Source organism: Alternaria arborescens (assembly GCF_004154835.1).
Source record: "Alternaria arborescens strain FERA 675 chromosome Unknown contig_16, whole genome shotgun sequence".
Classification (NCBI taxonomy): Eukaryota; Fungi; Ascomycota; class Dothideomycetes; order Pleosporales; family Pleosporaceae; genus Alternaria; species Alternaria arborescens.
This window is the reverse complement of record NW_021167871.1, coordinates 59800-80271: the sequence shown is the minus strand read 5'-3', so window position 1 is coordinate 80271 and position 20472 is coordinate 59800. Positions and strand designations below refer to the sequence as shown.

Genomic DNA, 20472 nt, shown 5'->3' with positions numbered 1-20472 from the left:
ATGGATTTCCACGGGGCTGTGGAGTGATTTTCCTCCGCATCACCGTCCGAAAGCCGCTTTCATATGTCCGCGTCTTCGTGTTACGTTTGTTCCTCCTTCAGGCTCTTAGTACGGGACTTGGAGCGTTCGCGAGTTACTGCGTCTTTCAGCGCCTTCAGTCGTTCTTCGGTCACACGAATCGCTTCGTCCATCTCCCGCGCCTGCATATCATGGGGCGCTAAGGGCTTTTGCGTTCCGTCTTCCGGCTTGATCCGCGATCCAACGATAGAGCTTTGCACTCTGTCTAGGGCGACTCTCTCTTCAAGCCAGTTCCATAGATCCGACTCTTCATGACGCCAAATCTCTTCATACGCAACTTGACGTTGAACAGTAGACCACTGGTTTGGGCCGGTGACTGCAGATCCACCACGGAAGAACCATGTGTACATAAGGAGGGCTCCCATAAGGAAGATAATAATCTGCGGTGTGAAAATGGACTCCAGGATATCGGCGAGTGGGCCGAGGAGACTGCGCAAAGGTTCCAATAATCCCCAATTGCTTTGCTTCGCTTGACTAGTGGGAGCGGGAGCGGCGGCAGGCATTGGGGCCTCTTCCAAAAGATTGCCCTTTGAGCGCCTCTTTCCTTTTCCGCCCTTTCCGGGTAACCGAGATGGGCCGGCTTTCGCTGCGCTCACGGCAGTGCGGAGAGCAGCAGTAAGGGAAGTAGCATACGACATTTGACCGTCGTTCGCACCCTTCTCGATGGGACCTGGAGAGTGTCAATATATCTCTCGACTTAGAACAAGCACCACTACTTACCCTTCAGCCAACTCTTTCCGCTCCATTCTACTGTGAAGGTCATGATAAGTCGTGTACTGTTTCCCGGTCCCCACATCAAGCAGTATCTCGTCTTTGTAAGAAATATACTGCCGTTGGGTACATCAGGTGTCGCTGTGCTGCACTGCACACTCACAGCCTTATCCAGATCGTATTGCTCGAGATTCATGGCAATATTGCATTTTGTCTGGCGCGGTCCAACAGGTGCATTTAGCGGTTTGATGTAGGAATAGTTGAACGTTTTCACGTCTTCACCCAAGCCCTTTTTGTCATCTTCCATCTGGAGGTCCATGGACTTTTGGTCCTCAACCAGCCATTTGCGCATGAACACGCCAGAAGCGGGGCCGAACATTAAGCTGTAAACCTTGCCCAAAGGTGCTGGGATAGTTGTGTCAATGAGTAGCTTGTCGTAATGCTGATCGTTATCGCCACACTCAGTAGGTGCGTGTGTTGCTGAACCAGGAAAGTCTTGTCCTGCAGCCGCAGCGCCACTCGTGGCTGCTTTGGCGGCTTCAGTCGTCTCGCCACCACCACCAAAGGCTTGTGATACTGCACCGCTCACTTTCCGGGTGGTCTCGCCTGCTACGGAACCAACTTCACTACCAGCTATACTACCTTCACCGGGTTCGGTGAAGCTGCCAGTGCCCTCATCATCGTCCGCATCTTCGTCGTACACCTCATCATCTGAATCTTGAAGGGAACCGTCATCACTGCCAATAGATTCTGCCTTCTCAGTCTTGTCGCCAGTACCACCGGAACCATCCAGAGTTACACCATTCAGAGATGATTTGAGGTTGGGATGGGATATTTTCCAGATGCCGATGATCAAGTCGTAGGTAGAGTCTCGCGACAGGAATGACGCAAAAACATTGCGAGCATGAAGCGTCTGAATAACGATGGCATTCGGGAACAGCACGGCTGTGGACTTCTTCTCGACAGACACAACCTCGTCAAAGCTGATGACCAAGTTCGTGACCCATCCGAGAATGTTACTGGAGAAGCAAAGATGGCCCTCGGAAACGTACAAACGTCCGTGAAGCAGGATCTCTTTCTGAAGGGCTGCACTATAATCCTCGATCAGATAATCGTCCTCGGGAACGCTTTTGAACAAGGCATGGAAATCCTTATTTCGCCTAGGAGGTGCAACCGCGAATCCAGTTCCGTTTAGACGGTGGCTGTTCAATGCTGCGCTTGGAGCCAATGTACTTGTGCTCGCAGTGATGACCCCGCCTAAAGTATTTCCGGTTGTAGCGGAGCTGCCTCTATGCCGTCTCCGTCTGCCACCGCTTATACGGCTGCGTATGCTACCTTGGCGTCCGATGGATGCCGGTGAGTCTGTTATTTCAGGTTGTCGTGGAGGAGACGCTGCACCCGCTCCTGACTGACCAGAAACAGCTGTCAGCGATCGTGGACGCTCACTAGCAATCGATGGAGGCTTTTCCCCTGCGTAAGCGGCAGACACGGCTTGTGCAGCGGCCCTATCCTCGACCTTGGCCGAAGCTTCATCCGCCTTCATCGTGACGTTGGTCGCGGATGACATGGGGCTGACCTCGTTGCTCTCAGCAATGCCAAGTTGGGCTAAGCTCAAGTTTCCAGATCCAAGTGTTTCAATGGCAGGTCGGCGCTTCTCAGTACCTTCGTTTGTGTTGGTGTCGACGTTCTCGGGTCCAATAACTTCTTCGCCGCCGTCAGCAGTATTGTCCTCGTCTTTCTGCTGTTGCTGGCTGGGTTTATTCTTCGGATTTGCGCTGTTCGCGATGGTATCGCCTAAGTTGTTCGCTGCGTTCTGAGCTGCGGAAAAGATGGAAGCGAAGAATCCACCAGGCCCGCCAGGAGATGATGGAAGTACAGCAGTCCCTCCGGGGGTTTTTGCTTCCTCGAGATGAGGGGTGAGGGGCGGTATTGACGAATGCGATAGCTTACTTGGAGGATTGGTGGCTGATCGTACGCGTCTGTGCGATATCATATTCCCCGAGGGGGATACGACTACGTTGGGGTTTGTCTCAGTATTGGTGCGTTTCACAGTGTTTTTTGAGCTATTCAATTCTGTCGGAGAAGAAGCCTTCCCGTCTGTCGGCGTGGGTGGAGTTATGAAGGTCGTGGGGGCATCAGATAAATTGGGAGGAGTCGCGGGGAGCGAGGTGATGATGCGCTTTGGGGCGACAGATCTCAACGACGGGGTGGACTTTGTCTCCTCCTCTGTGTGTATCTGTATCTGTGGTGGTGAGGCTTGAATCGGATCATCCAACACCCTTGTCTCGCGCTTCTTCCCTCCAAACAGCGCTCCTAGTCCACCTCCGCTCGTGCTCGGTCTTGCGGGCTCAGGGCTAGCACCAGGCTTAGGAGCCGGAGACGTGGATCTGCGATTAGGAGTAAAAGCTTCCTTGAGCTTGCCAACAGGAGATACGCCCCGCTTGTTCACAGCGACGTCGCTGGTATTATTTGAATTCCGGGTGGTGGGCTCCTCGATGGAGGTTTCGGAGTTTACGAGAGTGACATCGGTGGAGTCTGCAGAATCGAGGGTCTCGGAAGCGATCAGGGGCGACGACAACGTCAAGAGGCCGGCATGCGACTGATGTGGTGATATGCCAGGGCGTTTGAGTGGTGGAGGGCTGCAGCCGGTTAGTCGGAAGGCAGGAGCCGAGTGGGTACGTATGCGACAAAAGACTGGAAAGAGGGGTGAGGTGGGTAGTAAAAACAAATGGAACAGCGAAGGCCAAGAGTGCGTATTGCAATACGGATGCGATGATGCACGAGGTGTGGTGTGCTAGTGGGGAAGCTGAGGCCAGAACGTATGCTTGTTCGCGGTGGAGTCCATGCTGAACGGCGCCAATGCCACGAGGCAAACCTTCCACTCCAATGGACGCGTCGCAGCTGCAAATGGAACTGTACCTGAGACACAGGAATAAGGGGCGGAGAAAAAAAGTACAGCGTGCAACTTACGATTCCGTGTCTGAGTCGTCGGTGAGCAGACTGCTTGCGACGCTCTTTGCGAGGCCGAGCGAGTCGTCGCTCTGGTACGGGTGACCCATGCTCGGACGTCTAATTGTAGGAACGGGAGGGACCACCTCATTGGGGTCGAATTGCGAGACGTCGTCCTGGCTGAGGGAGCCTTTGCTCTTCTTGCGTCCCTTGAAGAGCTTCGACATGCGCCGTCGATGTGACGACGACACGTCGCTGCGGCCGTCGTCAGAGTTCTGGCGACTCTTGAGGCGGTCCATGGCCCCGTCACTTGACTTGCGCAACAAGTCATCGTTGCCGTCACTGCTCGCAATTGAGACGGTGGATGAGTCCGGGCCCTTTGATTGTGCCCGTGGTGTCGCCAGCGTGTTGTCCTTGTCCTTGGAGCCGAACATGGAGCCTATGCTCCTCCGCCGCTCAGAGGCCATTGTGGAATATATAGGGTACGAGAGTGTGCAGAGCACTGAGAAGAGGTCGAGGGTCTCGCTATAGTCTCAGACACGCATATCGATGTTGCGACGCTTTGTGGTGCCGTGTTTGCTACGTAGGTTTGGGGGGGTCGATTACGTAGGGAGCATGTGTTCAGGGCTCGCGATGCGCTTGGAACTACCGCAGGGTCGCGGCTGCAATCGGATACATGACAAACGAAGGATGACGGGGGACGGGGAAAAGCTTGCGAGTTATGGCAGAGGGGAGAGAACAAGCAAGTAGGCGCAGGCTGCAGAGATGAAACCAGGCGGGCGCGTTCCTCGTGTTCTGGTTCCAACGTCTCCAGCTGCGGGTCTTTAGCCTAGTGATCTACTCCGCAGTTACATGGGGGGTGTGGCCGGCCTTGCTATCCCTGTCAACGTGACCGAGACCCTTCACGCGCACCTGCTGCTGCCTCTGCACACACTCGTACAGAAACTCGTCGAACATGTTCAGACCTCACTGCTGCCACCACCATGGAGTCGGCACATCTTATCCAGGCTCATGATCACGCCCGCACTGCCGCGACCGCGACCAGCACCAACAGCGTCGCGACCGCGGGGCAGGAGCATGACCTTGCCGCGACCGCCTTCCACAATGCCCAACAAGATACCCATGATGCTGAGGTATGTAGCCTGGGATGCCTTATCTTGCCCGTCTAAGTAGTCCTAGGCCCGTCGCATCCTCAGTCTCCTCGAAGACCACCATCGCAAGCTCGCCGGCCTGATCAAAGAGGCGCCGCGCAAGGAGAAGAAGACAGCAGATGCCAGCAAACACCCTTCCGAGTCCTCCACCCTCTCTCCGTTAGCGAATGCCTCGTCATCACGAGTATCCGCATCCAAGGCATCTTCTCCGACTCCTCCAACATCTCGCCGCAGACTCCCCCAGTCCTCGATAGCCACCAATCTCGCCGAAAAGCGCGGCATACCCAGTGCAAAGAGAGCCGCCAGTGGCGCCTCGCCCAACGTACCAGGCGCTGCAGCTGGTCGGAATGAGCAACCGTCTACGCCGGTACGCGATCTCTTGGCGCAACAGTCGCGCAAGACAGAAGTGAGCGCTGGCAGAGACGCGGCCAAGCAGCTGAAAGATGCCTCGCCACGCCCTGCATCACCGCCCGCCGAAGACAACTTCAGCCGCTTCTATTCGGCTTTTGGGGGCGTCATATCCGCAATCAGCGCCCCACTGGCTTTCACCTCCCTTCCACTCAACCCATCTGCACCGACGCCAGTGTCTGAGACGCCCAGGGAAGAGACGTCATCCAAGACCAGGTCACGACCACACTCTCCAGAAGCTTCCAGGACCGTCAAATCCTCAGTTCCCGACCTTGCTGCCCTGATAAGCAAGCCTGCACTGCGCGCTCTGCGAGAGGATGGCGCGCCTGGACCTAACGAAAGCTTCTACTTGGTGCCAACATCAAGTGGCGGGGTCACATACGCCAGTGTCCTTCGCGATCCGAATGCAACGAATGTGTCACCCAACACACAGCTTAACGCGATTGACGAAGGCTCCGGCTCGTTGCGAGGGAGTTCACATGAAGAGTTTGTCGATGCGCGAGAAAACGTAGCCCCGCCGTCACCCACCAAAGCACGCCGTCCTCCTTCTCGCGAAAACCCAAGCACCGCCGTAACACCCCAACGCTCCATACCAGCCGGCAGAGGCTCAGGTCTCAAGACCATGGAAGAGCTGGCTCTAGAGAACGACACCCTCAAGACCGTCATCGACAAACAAGCCAAACGCATCCAGATGTGGGAACTCAACTCCCAAAACTCTTTCAACGCCCTCGCACAGTCGTTCCGTGCTCGAGGCCCCGGACGAGGCTCCAGCGACCCTAATGCACTCGCTCAAGCCCTCGCTGCTCAAGGCATCAACCACCTTCCAGCTCTTCCTTCCCCTCCTATACCAGGCCAGACACAACAAGGACAACGACAACCCACTTCTCCCGGTCAAGCCCCGACCTCAGCTCCCGACGCTGACGCCGCAAAACGCATCGCAGATCTCGAAGCCATGCTTGCTTCACAAAACGCCAAAGTCAACGACTTGATGAGCAACAATGAGAAGCTGGCCAAGCAAAATGAGAGGAACACACAGGTCTTGAGTCGATACAGAGAGCAGTGGGAGAAGCTCAAAGCTGGTGCGAGGAAGAAGGAACAGGAAAGACGAGAGAAAAAGGTCGGCGATGTTAGGGTTGGGGACTCCACCAAAGACAGCGAGGTTGTTGAAGCGCAAGGGGAGGGGGAAGAAGAGCTGGACGAGGAACCTGGGTTTGGAAAGGCTTGAACGAGAGAGGGCGATATGGACATGATCAAGTGCTGAGTGGAGATGGAATGATACCCCATGTTATTAACCCAAATAAAGGTACAACATACATGCAACAATCCACTATTTCTTACATCGCAACTGGAAGATACTTGGATTGGGATGAGCACAAGTGAAGCATGTTTCAACACTGTTTGTATTACTACTGAAATGTCCAAAGCGCTGCCAAAGCTCGCCTTCCTAACCAAAAGTCACCTTTGACAATTTATCATCCGTGTCCCGTAACGCCGCCAAATCCATTCCGCTGATGTTCCCAATACACACAACTGAACCCAACCAATCTAAGCAGCAGAGGCAACGGGCTTCTGAGTAATGGGCTGGTAGGACGGCGCGACGGGTCCACCGACTGTGATCTCCTCATTGGCCATACCCGCCGCGTGACCCTCAAAGTCTGGTGCATCAGGGTGGCAGCCAACACGCTCCTTGCTCAGCAAGTCGACGAGGAGAGGACTGGGCTTGTTGCTCTTCTCTGAGAAGCTGTTTTGGTGGCTCTTGTACTGCTGCACGTTCTCCATGTACTTATCGAAGAGGTATGCAGAGTCTAGAGGACCACCCTTAGCCTCGGGATGGAACTGGGCGCTGAAGATGGGACGGGAGTTGTGGATCAGACCCTCGTTGGACTGGTCGTTGAGGTTGGTAAAGTATTCCCTCCATTCGCTGGACAGGGTAGTAGGGTCAACTGCGTATCCGTGGTTCTGCGAGGTGATATGGCACTTGCCCGTGGTAAGGTCAAGAGCCGGGATGTTATGCGCACGGTTGCCGTACTTGAGCTTGATAGTCTTCGCACCAGCAGCAAGGGCGATGAGCTGGTGACCCATGCAGATACCCATGACGGGAACCTGGGAAGTCTCGAACAGCTTGCGGAGGTTGTGGACGGTGGTCGTGCAATGAGTTGGATCACCGGGGCCGTTGGAGATGAATACACCGTCGAAGTGGTGGGCAACCTTGTGGATGGGGTAGTCGAAGGGGAAGCAGGTGACGCTGGCACCGCGAGAGACGAGACTGCGGAGAATGTTCTCCTTGACACCGCAGTCGATCAAAGCTACGTGCATATCGCCCAAAGAAGAGCTGACATGGAAGGGAGCCTTGGTGGATACACGACGCACAAGGTTAATAGCCTCAGGGTCGATGTATGCCTCGTCCTCATCGGCATCGTACTCCTCACCAATTGAGATACGAGCAAGAGAGGAACCTTGCTCACGGAGGTATGTCACGACCTCACGGGTGTCAACGCCAGAGATGGCGGGAACTCCCTCACGAGCACACCATGCTGCGAGTGACTCGACAGCTGTCCAGTGGCTGTGCTTCAAGGCATAGTCCTGAACGACAATGCCAGAAGCTTGGATGTGCGGGGATTCGAAGTATCGGAGCAAGCCATGCTCGTCACGGGCGTTGGAAGGAACACCGTAGTTGCCAATCAATGGTTGTGTGAAGACGAGGATTTGGCCACGGTAGGATGGGTCGGTCATAGATTCGGGGTAACCGACAAGAGAAGTAGTAAAGACGGCTTCTCCGGAGATGTTGGTCTTGGCTCCGAAAGACTTGCCTTCGAAGATGGGTCCGTTCTAAACAGCTGTCAGTGACGCGCCAAAACGTGCGGGACGACTCTACGCACTTTGATTGTGAAAGTAGCAGGTTCGTTGGAAACAGCCGTGGCCCTGCGCATGCTAGGAGTAGGAATGGCACGCTGAGTGTTTCCTTCAACAGTAGCAAGGGAGCGTGCCTGTACACGGTTCTTTGTCATTCGTCCCAGGAACCCTGCGGACCGCATGGTGGAAGGCTTAATCATTTGCGACAACATGATGAGCGGAGATGTGGGGTGATGTAGTGATTCGTTTGATAGCAGCTTGTTGGGCAGGCGTTCAGTTTACTGATGCCTTCCACAGGTGGTCTGCGGATAGAGTCAGTTTGACGCTCACGACGCGTTTGTCTGTGGGCAACAGCATACCTGAGATGTAATCCTGTAGCACTCAATTAGCCATGGTCAGAAAAGAAGAAAGGAATGAAAAATTCTAGAGGAGAATGCATCGATCGTCAAGCCACCAAGAGGCAGAAAGAGGCCGGCGGTGAATTGACGGTGTGCGATGCATGTCCAGATAAGGCTTCATCAAGCATCGCAATCGTGACATACCTGGGAAGTAAAGAGTGTCGGGGCAGCACTCATAAGCGCGGTAGTAGAGCCAGTCGAGGTCAGGAGGGGTGCCTATCTGAGGCGAAGCTTGCAGATGCTAGTTTGAGAGTGTTGAGTTTGCGTGAGGTGAGGATACAAAGTAATCGGGGAGGGGCTTTTCTGCAGCACCGGATGACGCTAGGCGCAATGACACACACGCGCGCCAATGATGGCCTTTACAATAAAATATCGGTCACGATAACGATTGGACTTGCAAAGTTTCTTCAATTCTGACCCTTGTTTTATGACAAACGTCCGGGGAAGCTGGATGATAGGTGTGCGGCCCCGCTATCAGGTCCCTTTGGGCAATGTTGTATAGCATACCCTGCAGCTGCTTGACGCCTTCAGTTTTGCGTCATGACACTTGGAGACTGCGCGGCGCACGTAGCAAAAATGGTGTCCATCAGACTCCACGCCTTATCTATGTCGATCGCAAATTAACCCTCTCCGAGGAGCTTTACCGGGTATCCGCACGCAAATGACGAGTGACAGTCACAATTTTTGTTTTCTCCCGACATCGGCATCATGACGATCCGAAGCTTCCTCTAATTAGCCGAACATGTCCCCGTACATCAACAGAATCGGCGCATAAGCACGCCCTATGAGCTTCGTCTCGGCACCCGTCCAGCAACCCTTATACTAGGCCACTAAACAGTGATCTTGCCCGTCAATCTCACATCCCTAGAACTCGATCCCACGAAGATCTGATACTCTCCAGTAGCAACACTCCATTTCCTACTGCTCTCATCCCAAAAGCTCATATCTCGTCTCCTCAGCTTGAATGTAGCCGTCGCACTGGCACCGGCTTCAATCTTGAGTTTCGCGAAACCCCTCAATTGCTTCGGTGGTGAGTTGGTCGATGAAGGGTAGCCTAGATACAGCTGTGGCACCTCCGCACCCGCAACACCACCGGAGTTACTGATCTTGGCGGTAACGGTAGCTACGGTTTCGAAGAGATCAACAGGGCCTCCAGGACCCTTGGCACCGGTTGCAGGACCCGCAGAGGGTTTGCCGGAGACACTGAGGTCGGAGTAAGTAAAGTTAGTATAGGAGAGACCGTAGCCGAATTCGAATCTGGGCTCGATCTTCTGCTGGTCGAAACGGCGGTAATCGATGAAGAGGTCCCAGTTCTTGTCGTCACCGCTGGCAATCGTGGTACCGTAGTCTGATTCCTTCTTTGCGATGGTGTAGGGTAGCTTGCCGCTTGGTGAAGCTGCACCGTAGAGGATGTCGACAAGGCCATTTCCGGATTCTTGACCTGGGAGACCTGCCCAAACAACAGCAACTACGTTCGGGTTCTCGATCCACTGCTCCATAATGACTGGACCGACGCTATGGACTACAACAATGGTCTTCTTGTTGACAGCAGCAACTGCCTTGACCAATTCGTTTCCGTTGTGCCATGGGTCCAGGTTCTTCCTGTCACCAGCATTGCCTTCGACGGTTATGTAACCTTCGCCAGCATCGCTGTTGATGCAGACCACCGCAATATCAGCGTTTTGTGCTGCGCTAGCACCTTGCTGCGCGTTGTCGTTGGGCGAAGAAGTGATGGAAGTTCCGTCCTTCTGGGCTTGTGTCTTGATAGCATCAAGAGGAGCAACAAGATAAGGAAACTCAACTGATCCGGAACCCCAACCCATGGCCAATGTTCCATCGTTACATCCGCGATCAATGCACGCATTGGCTCCTTTAGGCGCAACGATGCTGTCGCTTCCGATGACAGCGATGCTTTTAGGCTTCTTGAAGGGCAACGCGGCGTTTGTGTTCTTTAGCAAGACAATACCATCGCGAGCTGTAGCGCGGACGTTTGTCTTGTGGCTTCCGCCTACTTCATGTTTGCCGATCGTCCAGGAGCTAAATGAGGTGCTTGGATAGCCCTTGTCTTGACCAACGAGATACCAGGCGGCTAACACGCGCTTGACCATGTCATCAAGGCGAGATTGCTGCACTTGTTTGTTGTTTATGGCGGTCTGAAGTTGCGGGCCCCAAAAGATGTTGCCGTTGCTGAAGTCGGTGCCGGGCATGGTCATGTCCATGCCACCGTTCGCACTCCCAGTGGTAGTGTGTTGCGCTAAGTTGACGTCAGGTATTGTACCAGAAGTATAAGCAGACCAAATGCTTACCATTCCAATCGCTCATGATGTATCCACGATGACCGAGCTCGTCTTTAAGGAGCCTGTTCATCACACCGTCGCTTTCGCAAGCCCATGTTCCGTTGATCTTGTTATAACTGCAGCAGGTTAGTAAATCCCGAAGTCGTACACTTCTTCGCTTGATGATCTCTCACCTGCACATGAATGCTGCGACATCGCTGTGCACAGCATCCATGAAGGGCCACACGTAAAGTTCGCGAAGTACCCTATCCGGCACATCTGAGCTCATAGTCTCTCGGTTCAATTCCTGTTCATTTACAAGCCAATGCTTCGCCGTAGCTTGGACGCCTGCCCCTTGCATACCCTCGATGGTTTCCGCCATCATGATGCCTTGGAGATAAGGATCTGAGCCAAATCCTTCCCAGTTCCGACCACCTTTTGCATGCTTGCCGAGAGGACCGGCGGAAGGCCCAAGCTGGACGTGAACACCTAGCTGCTTTGCTTCCGCACCCAGGAAGGCACCTCTTTCACGGATAAGGTCAATGTCCCAGGTGCTAGCGGCATGGATAGCCGCACTGAAGGCAGTCGCACCTTGGACGTAACGAACACCAAGGGGTCCATCTAGAGGCTGTTAGTAAGAAGTTCATCTTGATACAACCATGCGTTGGACAGCGTTTGGTGATTCTGTTCGGTGTGTCCCAGGCTTCAGGCTCCAGGCTCCAAGCATCGAAGTCGTTGATCACAACATGCTCATCAAGGCCACAGCATGTCCTGATTGCGTCGGACAACATCCTCCACCTTTGGCGTTCGCGAAGCGTGGTCGGCTCGGAAGTAATGAATCACCACTACTCACCTTGCAGACAAAGTGACGGATATCCAATCGAGCCAGCCGCCTTGGTGTTGCCAACGCAAGGACCTTTCTGCCAGCCAACACCCGTGACGATTCCGATCTTCTCACTCTGCGATAGCTTGGCGAGCGCAGCTGTTGCTTTTGTGTAGGCATCGTCCCAGTTTCCAACTGCACGTTTTGAGACAGACTGATCAGATGGAATGACTGCATTGGTTAGCGAATATTTTGTTGTTGCGTGTGAGTTGGTTGCACCTGAAGCCTGCGATAACACGGCCGTAGCCAACAACGGGAAGAGACAAGATCGCATCGTCAAACACAAGACGCCTCAACTTCCAAGACTTGTACTGGGGAGCGAATGAAAGCCACCACCTGGGCATCTCTCCTATTAAGTACCAGCGGACTATCCATGCTGTGCAACGCACAAGCCCGAGGCAGTTGTTTTTACCAAGATTGACCCTTGGCAGAATCGGAGCATGCACCATGTTGAACCCATAACCCAAGAAAACCATAAGCCGTATGACGTGTGATGTAGAGTGGTGATCGCTGAATTTGATGAGGCGGTGGGAAGGGATATATGGAGGCGGGCCGTTAACCCAGGGTTAACAGCCGGTTACTAGGGCTCGCGGCGAATTAAACCTCGGGACGCTGCATCACGAGTGGAGTTGGAATGGACGTGGCCCGGAAATACAATTACTGAACTGCTAAATGTGCGCAATGAACGATGTGGAGAACATGCGGCTCAGTCGTGTGATGGTTATGAATTCGACTAGTGTGATCAAATGACGACCTTTGCTATTCGCTGACAGACCTTGGCTGCACGGGACGCTGCATTGCGCCCAGTATCTTAGCATACACTTACTTTGACAGGGTAAACATTTCCTGTTTACAAACGTTGTCGCTTGTGACGGCCGTCTACGTAACCGTCCTCCTAAAAGATATTTGGGCATCGTTTTACGGACTTCCCGACTCCCTCCTGCAACCTCTGCCGATATGATGTATGGTCCATCTCTCTTGTTAGAGGAACTCTACTCCCATGCATGTCTCGGACATTATCCTGACCACACTGCTGGCATTATGTCAAGACTTTCACCTGCTGTAGCACCTGCTTATCGTCACGAGACACTGCATTTCACACCAAGTCAATGTCTGGACGAGACTGAAATGGGCTACTGCATGATGTGGAATGTTCAACAGACCCAAGGAACATCAGTATTAGTCGGCATATTCGCAGTCATCGTCTAGCCGTAAGCAGTGCGCACACGATGGCCTCATTTCTGTGCACTTCCGTCTCCTTTGCTTGCAATTGAGACACCCATTCTTCGAGCGTTTCTTGCTGATTATCACTTCGTATCGACACGTTCATAGACCCCTTCGGCACTGGTTGCATGTGGGTTTGGACTCGTTACATTTGATCTTCTTCTCGCGACAGCGGATGCAGGCTTTACCACGGATATGTGTCGGCGGTGGAGATTCTTCGAAGACAGGCGCTTTTTTCCTCGATCCGGTGGGTGAAGCCGGTAACCTAGCCTTAGTCTTCTTGGTAGATGTTTTTCGCGATGTTGTGGAAGAGGCCACAGCACTAGCTTTCTTGCTCTTTCTCTTTGCAGATGGATTTGGACCTTCTGGAGATGTTGACATGTCAAGGTCCGGGCCTCTGAATTCGCTCTGTGCCTCGGTCTCATCCTTTTTACTACGTTTACTTTTGCGTGGTTGCTTTTTCTACGTAGCGTCGGCTGTGGCGGCGACGCCGTTATCAGTGACTATCAGAGCAGGTAGACTATCGAAAAAATCAGTTATAACTTTGGGACGAAGTGCTATGGCACATAGCCATTTTCAGTTGTGGCTAGTGGCAAAACGTACCCATTGTCAGCCTCGCGCGTAGTGTGTATAGGATTATGCTTATACACCACATTGACAGCGTCTCTTTTGAGGGAAAACTTGATGTGTATTGCGCCTCCACAGTCGTAGGTCGGCAACACAACAGGTCCCTGCTTCTTAACCTCAGGCTCCCTATCATCGCTATCAAAGGACTTCCCTCTCTTCGTGTTGCTTTTACGGTCCCTATTCTGGAAGCTGTCTTGGCAAACATATTTGAATCTGGCACCGTCACCGCCTTCTCTGTTCTGTGCAGAGCGCTCGGAGTACTTGAAGCCATCAGTGTCCTGAATAGCTTTGATAATAGATCTAGGTTGCATAAGTAGTAGTTGTGCAGACAGGGTAGGTTCAGGTACCTTGCAATTGCTCGTTGTACCTTGGGCCTGTCTTTACCGTCAATATCTCGACATAGCGCATATTCAGCGGCGATGCTTTGAGGGTGATCGGCTGGTTGTATAAGCGCATCAAGATTGAGTTGCTGCGTCACGGGGATGGTGATGGTAGAGGCTGTTGCAAAGATGAACTCTGTGACAACGTCTGTGGGGATGAAGCTGGCTGCATTCTTATCCAGTTCATTGCGCAGAGCTCCCTCAAGTGACTATTACATAACGACTTAGCTACGCTTATACGGGTTGTGAAGATCATATTACTTCAGATGTAGGACAGCGATAGTAGACATCGGGATTTAGGCCCTTGTGAAATCGAAGATCCAATTCATCTTCGAGGTCATCCATGGCAACTTTGTCATAGATTGGGGCACGACTGTTGAGTGATGCGTGGTGCCGCTCTCGTGCGTGATCCAGTCGTGAGACGAGACGGATGGAGCCACATGGAGAGGACGCGTCCAAGCTTCTGGGATGGGAGTTGTTCCGCGCCGGGACTAGGCTGTGATTGGGCACATGTCTTCTGCTAACAGTGCTAAGGCTGCCCTGCAGCATTCTAAAATTCGATTCAATCGGCAATGGGTCAAGCTGCACATGCCTCGCATATCCAGTAAATGAGCTCTCTCCTGGGCGAGTACATATGGCTCTGCGCGCTTATGGCTCAATGTACAAGCTTTGGCTGAAGACAGCTGAGGGAGCGGTGCAGATCATGCTAAATAGCAGCACTGTCTGCTCCTGTGAATGACGGAAGCCGGCTTCTTGCGCAAACACTAGCCGGTGATACTGTTAGAGGACGATCAGCCACGTTGTTCATGTGCACGTTCCTCCCTGAATCTGGGGCTCACTGAGCTTGTCAGGGATTGTTCGGGGCCATGTACAAAGCGTTGGAACCCAGAGAAAGTGTATCTTCAGCGTCGTGCCTTGGCTGTTGCGTCTATCAAGCCAATGTCAGCGTGCAGGTGGTGGGGTGTCGTCGGCACTGCAGCAATGGGTCTGCCACGCGTTGGATTAATATGCGGCCTCCATCGCGGTCTGGCCAGCGACCGCGCAGTAAAATAAGGCTTCAAATTGTGCAGACCCTACATAATGAGCCGTTTCCGAGCTACGGGCGGGAGCCGATGCAGCTGGGCAAGGTTGTGATAACAGCCCTAGGCCGCTTTGATTGATTGGCGTCCTCGCAGCTCAAGGGCCTCCGCTACCGTAGCTAGATCGCAACCTCACTCAGGCCCTCTCAAACCTCTCCACGCCCTCCTGTGATACTCGCATCTTCGCTGGCCGCTGCTGCGCCTGTGCTGTCTTTGTCCAGTTGCGTGCCTCGTCGCTAGCACTGCCTCAATCGCTCGCGCATTGTTCGCCCACCGGCCGCTTAGAACCTGGACTCAAGTCTAACGGGTGGTGTTTCACGCTCCAAACCACGTAGCACACGCCGCCGCCTTCTGCACGAGGACTCATAGGTATGCCTGCCCGAGTCTATCAATTTTGCCAGAGCCAAAAATCCCGAGACTGATCCGTCTGCCAGACTGTCCCCGCTCATTGGAGCCCCTCGTTTGAGCCCATAGCTCCCATCTCCGCACTACCAACGACCCTGGGTCTGCGTAGCTTCATCTCCGCCTCATCTTCGCTCCATCTACTTGAATTCTGGCCTCGGATCTGTCTCTCCAAACAAACATCCATATCCGCGAAACAAGTCCCAGTCTACCTTCACCATGGTCGTTGCGACAATCAAGTATGCGATACGCCTGTCTTGCGACCGCAATTCTCTGTACACGAATACTTACTGCCCTACAGGTGCGTCGTCGTCGGCGACGGTGCGGTCGGAAAGACATGTCTTCTTATCAGTTATACCACCAACAAGTTTCCCTCGGAATACGTTCCTACTGTCTTCGACAACTACGCCGTGACCGTCATGTGAGCTTCCCTTTGCTCTCCCTAGATTTGGAGTAGTGGTGTATCCTCGGTGGATACAAGGTCGGAATAGTGATTGGTGGAGCAGCTGCTGACTGCTTCCAAGGATCGGTGATGAGCCATACACCCTCGGTCTTTTCGATACTGCCGGACAGGAAGATTACGACCGCCTGCGACCTCTGTCATACCCCCAAACCGACGTCTTTCTCGTCTGCTTCTCCGTAACTTCGCCCGCTTCCTTTGAGAACGTCCGCGAGAAATGGTTTCCCGAAGTACATCACCACTGCCCGGGCGTGCCCTGCCTTATTGTCGGCACACAAGTAGATCTTAGGGAGGACGCTGCAGTAAAAGACAAGCTCTCAAAACAGAGGATGGCACCCGTGAAAAAGGAGGATGGTGAAAAGATGGCGCGAGAGCTGGGCGCGGTCAAGTACGTCGAGTGTTCGGCCTTGACTCAATATAAGCTCAAGGATGTATTTGATGAGGTGCGCAGATTTGTTCGACATGGACTCACGTAGATGCTAACATCTTCACAGGCTATCGTGGCAGCACTTGAACCACCAGCAGCGAAGAAAGAGGGCGGCGAGAGGAAGAAGGGCAAAAAATGTATTGTCCTCTGAGGTGCTTGACCGGCTGTTGCGTTCGTACGATCGCATGCTGGGAGCATTGGTTTGCAGATATTCTTTGATTAGGCGTGAATCTTTTGGATACCTCTCGAACTCCGGCGCCATTGTGGGTAGCGTTCTCTTTCATCAACTATCAACTTGTTCATTTCTACTATACGTCTTTTCTCTCGGCCTCGGCCAATTGCAACATAACGTTCAGCACACAGCAGGCAGACACGTCGTGGTTGTTGACGAGAGATAGCGAACGGTGCGGAAGCTAGAACGGGGCATTGTGCGTTCGGTATCGACACTAACTACAGCGGATACTGTGTCTTGCTCTATTTTCTGTACGCTGCTTGCAAATCTGCTTCCCCACATGGATTACCCCTCTTCCAAGATGTGGTGAACAAGAAGCGCGTTTGTTGTCATTACTGTTGTCGTTGCCTATGGCTATCACGACCGTCCCTTGCTGCACAATGAGATTTATGGACGTAGACGACTCTCTTCCTTAACAGCTTCCCAACGCCGAGACCTCCTCTGTTTTCTGGATCTGAGGCTCACTTTGCGTGACTCTTGCAAGTTGCAGTTTTCGAATGCTAACACTTCTGTGTCGAGATAGGCGATTCGAGCATTTCACACTGTTGAGCTACTACCAACCAGGTTGGTCACCTCTAAGCCCTTTCACCCGCTCAACTTCTGACGATTTGGAGCACATCACACACTTGGACGACGTATCGAAACTATGTCACACCGAAACGTCGACGATAGGAACCGCCCGCCGCCAATTACCATCCCAAGCTCGTTGCCGCCTCCTCGGCCTCCTCCAGACGCCGCGCCTAGCAACCAGCAGAGGCAGCAACATACCAGGAACGCGTCCAATTCAACCAAAAGCCAGCGCTCGACCGGTACCACCCCACTACTTTCGCCTGTAGAGTCGCATCATCCAGCTTCGGGTTCAAGCCGGAGCCGCAACGCCATGGCCACGTTCACCAGCTTGATTGATCAGGCACGTGTCTCGTCTCCCCGCAAGTCGGAACATGGATCCTGGGCAGGTAGCAATGTTGGTTCTGCGGCACGCTCGAGGCAGTCCGGGCGCAGCCAGTACGACGCTGCGGCTGCGCAGGCCCGGCTTGAAGCTCTCGACGAAGAAACAGCTAGGGGAAAGATGGAATCTCGCGCTGAGAAGAGTTTGTTCAAGTTGACAGGCCAAATTCCGCCTACACCGACAGCTGGTAAGTACACATCATCATGTTCATTTTCTGGTACTGAATATTGCAGATTCTGTAGACGAGGATGACGTCTATATCAGGACGCAAGACCTGCGACAACAGTGCCGAATTGCAAATGGGGAGCAGCAGCCAGACCGTGACGAGCCACCCAAGAGTCCCAGGAAAAAGCTATTCCAGAACCTCCGCAACACTTTCTCCAAATCTTCCAGTGCTGCACCGCCACCAGCGATGCCAAATAAAGCTGCGCAGATTCTTGGAACAGCAGCACGACAGGCTCGCGTCATCCCAGTTCGGCCCATCAAGCCAGCGCGCCTCAAAGAGACAACGCCAACGAGGGCTTCGCGCTCAGACACGGCAAATTCGCTGCCCCCAAAGATAGCTGATCCGGATAGCTATGCCCATCGCCATCACAATGGATCGTCGCGCCGTAATCGCTCGAGTGGTCGTGGCTCGTCTGGCAAGGGGGGTCCGAAGAAGCAGTCTTCTGACATAGAAAATGCTCCTCGAGCACCTGAAGTCAATGACTCACTTGAATCACTTAATCCACCTCCTCCACCCGCAAAGGACACTCCTCCAGCAGGTCAGAGGCCCGCCAGCCCACTTCGCAGGGCTGTGCCATTGCGCGATCTTCGTGAGAGCTACTCTACCTTCACCGATGGAATTGGAGTTGTGCGATTTCCAGATTTTGACCTGTCACCGTCTCCTACAACTGGTATTCTACCGGAAGATGGTGGCACGAGCCCTACAAAGTTCCTACCGTATACCGCAGAGGAGTACTCTAAGCTTATAGGAGGTGAAGCCATGCAATGGCCCTACCCTCACTGTAATGGTTCGCCTAGTAAGATAGGTGTCAAATACTTAACTCCGTTGACAAGCGCGAATCTTGTGTTGCAGCTTCCTTATCCGGACCGCAGGAGTGAAGAGCGTACGACTGCAACGCTAGACGACGACAGCAATAACAACGTAGATGCATACAGCCCTCTACATCCACGCTTTTACTCCCCAACTCACATCTCTGCTCGTGGCTTCGCTGAAGGTGAAACTCCTTCAAAGAATGTATGTCGCATCCCGCTCTTTCCCTCTCACTTTTGACAACAGAGTGGCGCTCACCTAGCTCTTTGTTATGTTCCACTCACGCGTTTGCTCGCATTCACCTCCGTCACTCTGCTTTTACCGATATTGTACTAGTAACACTTGCTAACAACTTTGTCAGTCCGATACCGCCCGTCTTCTCTACTCACTTCCCGGAAGATCGCTATCGGTCCTCCATCTTCGCGAAGAATCAAACGACGGCTCAATCAAGATGATTTTTCAAGGAGATCGCCAGGATATTGATCCGCACTCCCCAACTGCGCACGAGATAGACGAGAACGAGCAGCACGGCCAGACGGGTGATAGGCGGTCTGACGTTGGCATTACCACTCGCGTCATGCAAGAGCTGCGCACTGGAGAGAAGAACGGGAACTTAGCTCAGAAGAATGGCGACTCTAGCCAGATTCAGCCTGATCAGTCTTCCTCGAGGCTTACCGATATGCTCAGTACTGTCAGTCCAGGTCGGAGCGAGTCCCACGGCGAGTTCCAGCCTTACTGCCCCAGCGCCGTTCCCAGTCCGCTCCACAAGGTTCCTGGTCCCCAAATCTCAGCGCAGTTGATGATACCTTCTGGCGGATCATGCAATGCTTTCCCTCCGCTGTTTCCGCCCAAGACCATCGATGACCACTTCTTCATGACTAATGAGCACCTTGACGTGGTGGGCAAGACCACTTGGGATCTTCTCGAGACATTCAACGAGAAGCAGAAGAGCACGTCGAATGCAAGACAGGAGGAGATGTTGGCGCTGGTCAGTACGCGCTTTGAGCAGATATCATCCCAACTGGTAGCCGTCAAGGACAGTGCCAAACGCATCGACGATTGTATAGTAGACAACCAGCAGAACATCCATGCTAGTATTAACAGCATATCCGACTGTGTCAAGGAGACCATACCGAAGGCCTTTGCAGAACAAGACAAAAAGATGACAAGCATGGAGGCGGACATGAGGGAGATGAAGCAGATCATTCAGGCTTTGCAGAAGTCGGTAGAGCAAAAGGCGACAGAGGCCAAGGCTCTTCAACAGTACACTGCCACTGGTCAGGGCAACGCTGCGAGCATCTCTCAGGACCCATTCCCTTCACATAATCCACGCTCTCAGCATTCCGTCCAGAGCTACTATGGTGGCAATTCTGAAGTTATCCGCGATGGACATTCGGTGTTGCCGCATAACATGGTATCTCCTCAAGACAATCACAACGACCCTCGTTTTGGTTATCAGGCCAATAACCAGTGGACTACGCGTCCTGCCTATTCTAACCGCAACACCAAGGAAGATCGTACATCTTACCCTACAAACCCCTACCACAACATGGGAGGTCAATACAACAACGGCTACGATGGCAGCTACTCTTCTTACGCCTATTCCCCTCATGCTCTCACCCCTCCCAACCAGCACTTCACTTTCAACAACCAGGGTAATCAGGGACAGGCCAAGTGAAGTCAGCCAATAGATGAAAATGCATTCCAGACTCACCTTGGAAGGGAAATGATTACGAGGAACTCGAATGGCCTGCTGTGCTTGCAGGGAGACAGCATTACGAACACACGACATTCTGCTTGAGCAGTTTCACATGGAAGCATCTTGTATGATAATAACCCGGAGGATATCTAGTTGGGGCGGATTGGAAGTTTTGTACGACATCACGAGATGCCTTCATTTGACGTTTGCTTTACAATACTCTGTCTAGTGCCAGGCACCAGCTCTCGTA

The 20472-nt window shown here is 53.2% G+C and overlaps 7 protein-coding genes across 7 annotated transcripts; 3 read left to right on the top strand and 4 right to left on the bottom strand.

Annotated features, from left to right (window-relative positions):
- Window positions 1–80: 80 nt before the first annotated feature.
- On the bottom strand, window positions 81–4205 carry AA0111_g7158 (hypothetical protein; the record flags this gene model as incomplete). Its single annotated transcript, XM_028653461.1, has 3 exons — window positions 81–748; window positions 799–3428; window positions 3760–4205. 3 exons carry the CDS (start codon window positions 4203–4205, stop codon window positions 81–83), a joined length of 3744 nt encoding a protein of 1247 aa, XP_028505054.1.
- A 516-nt stretch (window positions 4206–4721) lies between these two features.
- On the top strand, window positions 4722–6522 carry AA0111_g7157 (hypothetical protein; the record flags this gene model as incomplete). The annotated part of the gene is made up of 2 exons (XM_028653460.1): window positions 4722–4871; window positions 4918–6522. 2 exons carry the CDS (start codon window positions 4722–4724, stop codon window positions 6520–6522), a joined length of 1755 nt encoding a protein of 584 aa, XP_028505047.1.
- Window positions 6523–6842: 320 nt separating this feature from the next.
- On the bottom strand, window positions 6843–8362 carry AA0111_g7156 (Carbamoyl-phosphate synthase arginine-specific small chain; the record flags this gene model as incomplete). The annotated part of the gene is made up of 2 exons (XM_028653459.1): window positions 6843–8126; window positions 8177–8362. 2 exons carry the CDS (start codon window positions 8360–8362, stop codon window positions 6843–6845), a joined length of 1470 nt encoding a protein of 489 aa, XP_028505048.1.
- A 1016-nt stretch (window positions 8363–9378) lies between these two features.
- AA0111_g7155 (Beta-glucosidase) lies at window positions 9379–12156 on the bottom strand (the record flags this gene model as incomplete). The annotated part of the gene is made up of 5 exons (XM_028653458.1): window positions 9379–10802; window positions 10855–10961; window positions 11019–11445; window positions 11678–11878; window positions 12120–12156. 5 exons carry the CDS (start codon window positions 12154–12156, stop codon window positions 9379–9381), a joined length of 2196 nt encoding a protein of 731 aa, XP_028505045.1.
- An 877-nt stretch (window positions 12157–13033) lies between these two features.
- Window positions 13034–14283, bottom strand: AA0111_g7154 (hypothetical protein; the record flags this gene model as incomplete). The annotated part of the gene is made up of 4 exons (XM_028653457.1): window positions 13034–13364; window positions 13535–13858; window positions 13906–14147; window positions 14200–14283. The coding sequence occupies 4 exons, from the start codon at window positions 14281–14283 to the stop codon at window positions 13034–13036; spliced, it is 981 nt and encodes a 326-aa protein (XP_028505046.1).
- A 1355-nt stretch (window positions 14284–15638) lies between these two features.
- AA0111_g7153 (Cell division control protein 42) lies at window positions 15639–16457 on the top strand (the record flags this gene model as incomplete). The annotated part of the gene is made up of 4 exons (XM_028653456.1): window positions 15639–15658; window positions 15721–15840; window positions 15944–16322; window positions 16374–16457. The coding sequence occupies 4 exons, from the start codon at window positions 15639–15641 to the stop codon at window positions 16455–16457; spliced, it is 603 nt and encodes a 200-aa protein (XP_028505051.1).
- A 727-nt stretch (window positions 16458–17184) lies between these two features.
- Window positions 17185–20201, top strand: AA0111_g7152 (hypothetical protein; the record flags this gene model as incomplete). The annotated part of the gene is made up of 3 exons (XM_028653455.1): window positions 17185–17674; window positions 17721–18727; window positions 18885–20201. 3 exons carry the CDS (start codon window positions 17185–17187, stop codon window positions 20199–20201), a joined length of 2814 nt encoding a protein of 937 aa, XP_028505052.1.
- Window positions 20202–20472: the final 271 nt, after the last annotated feature.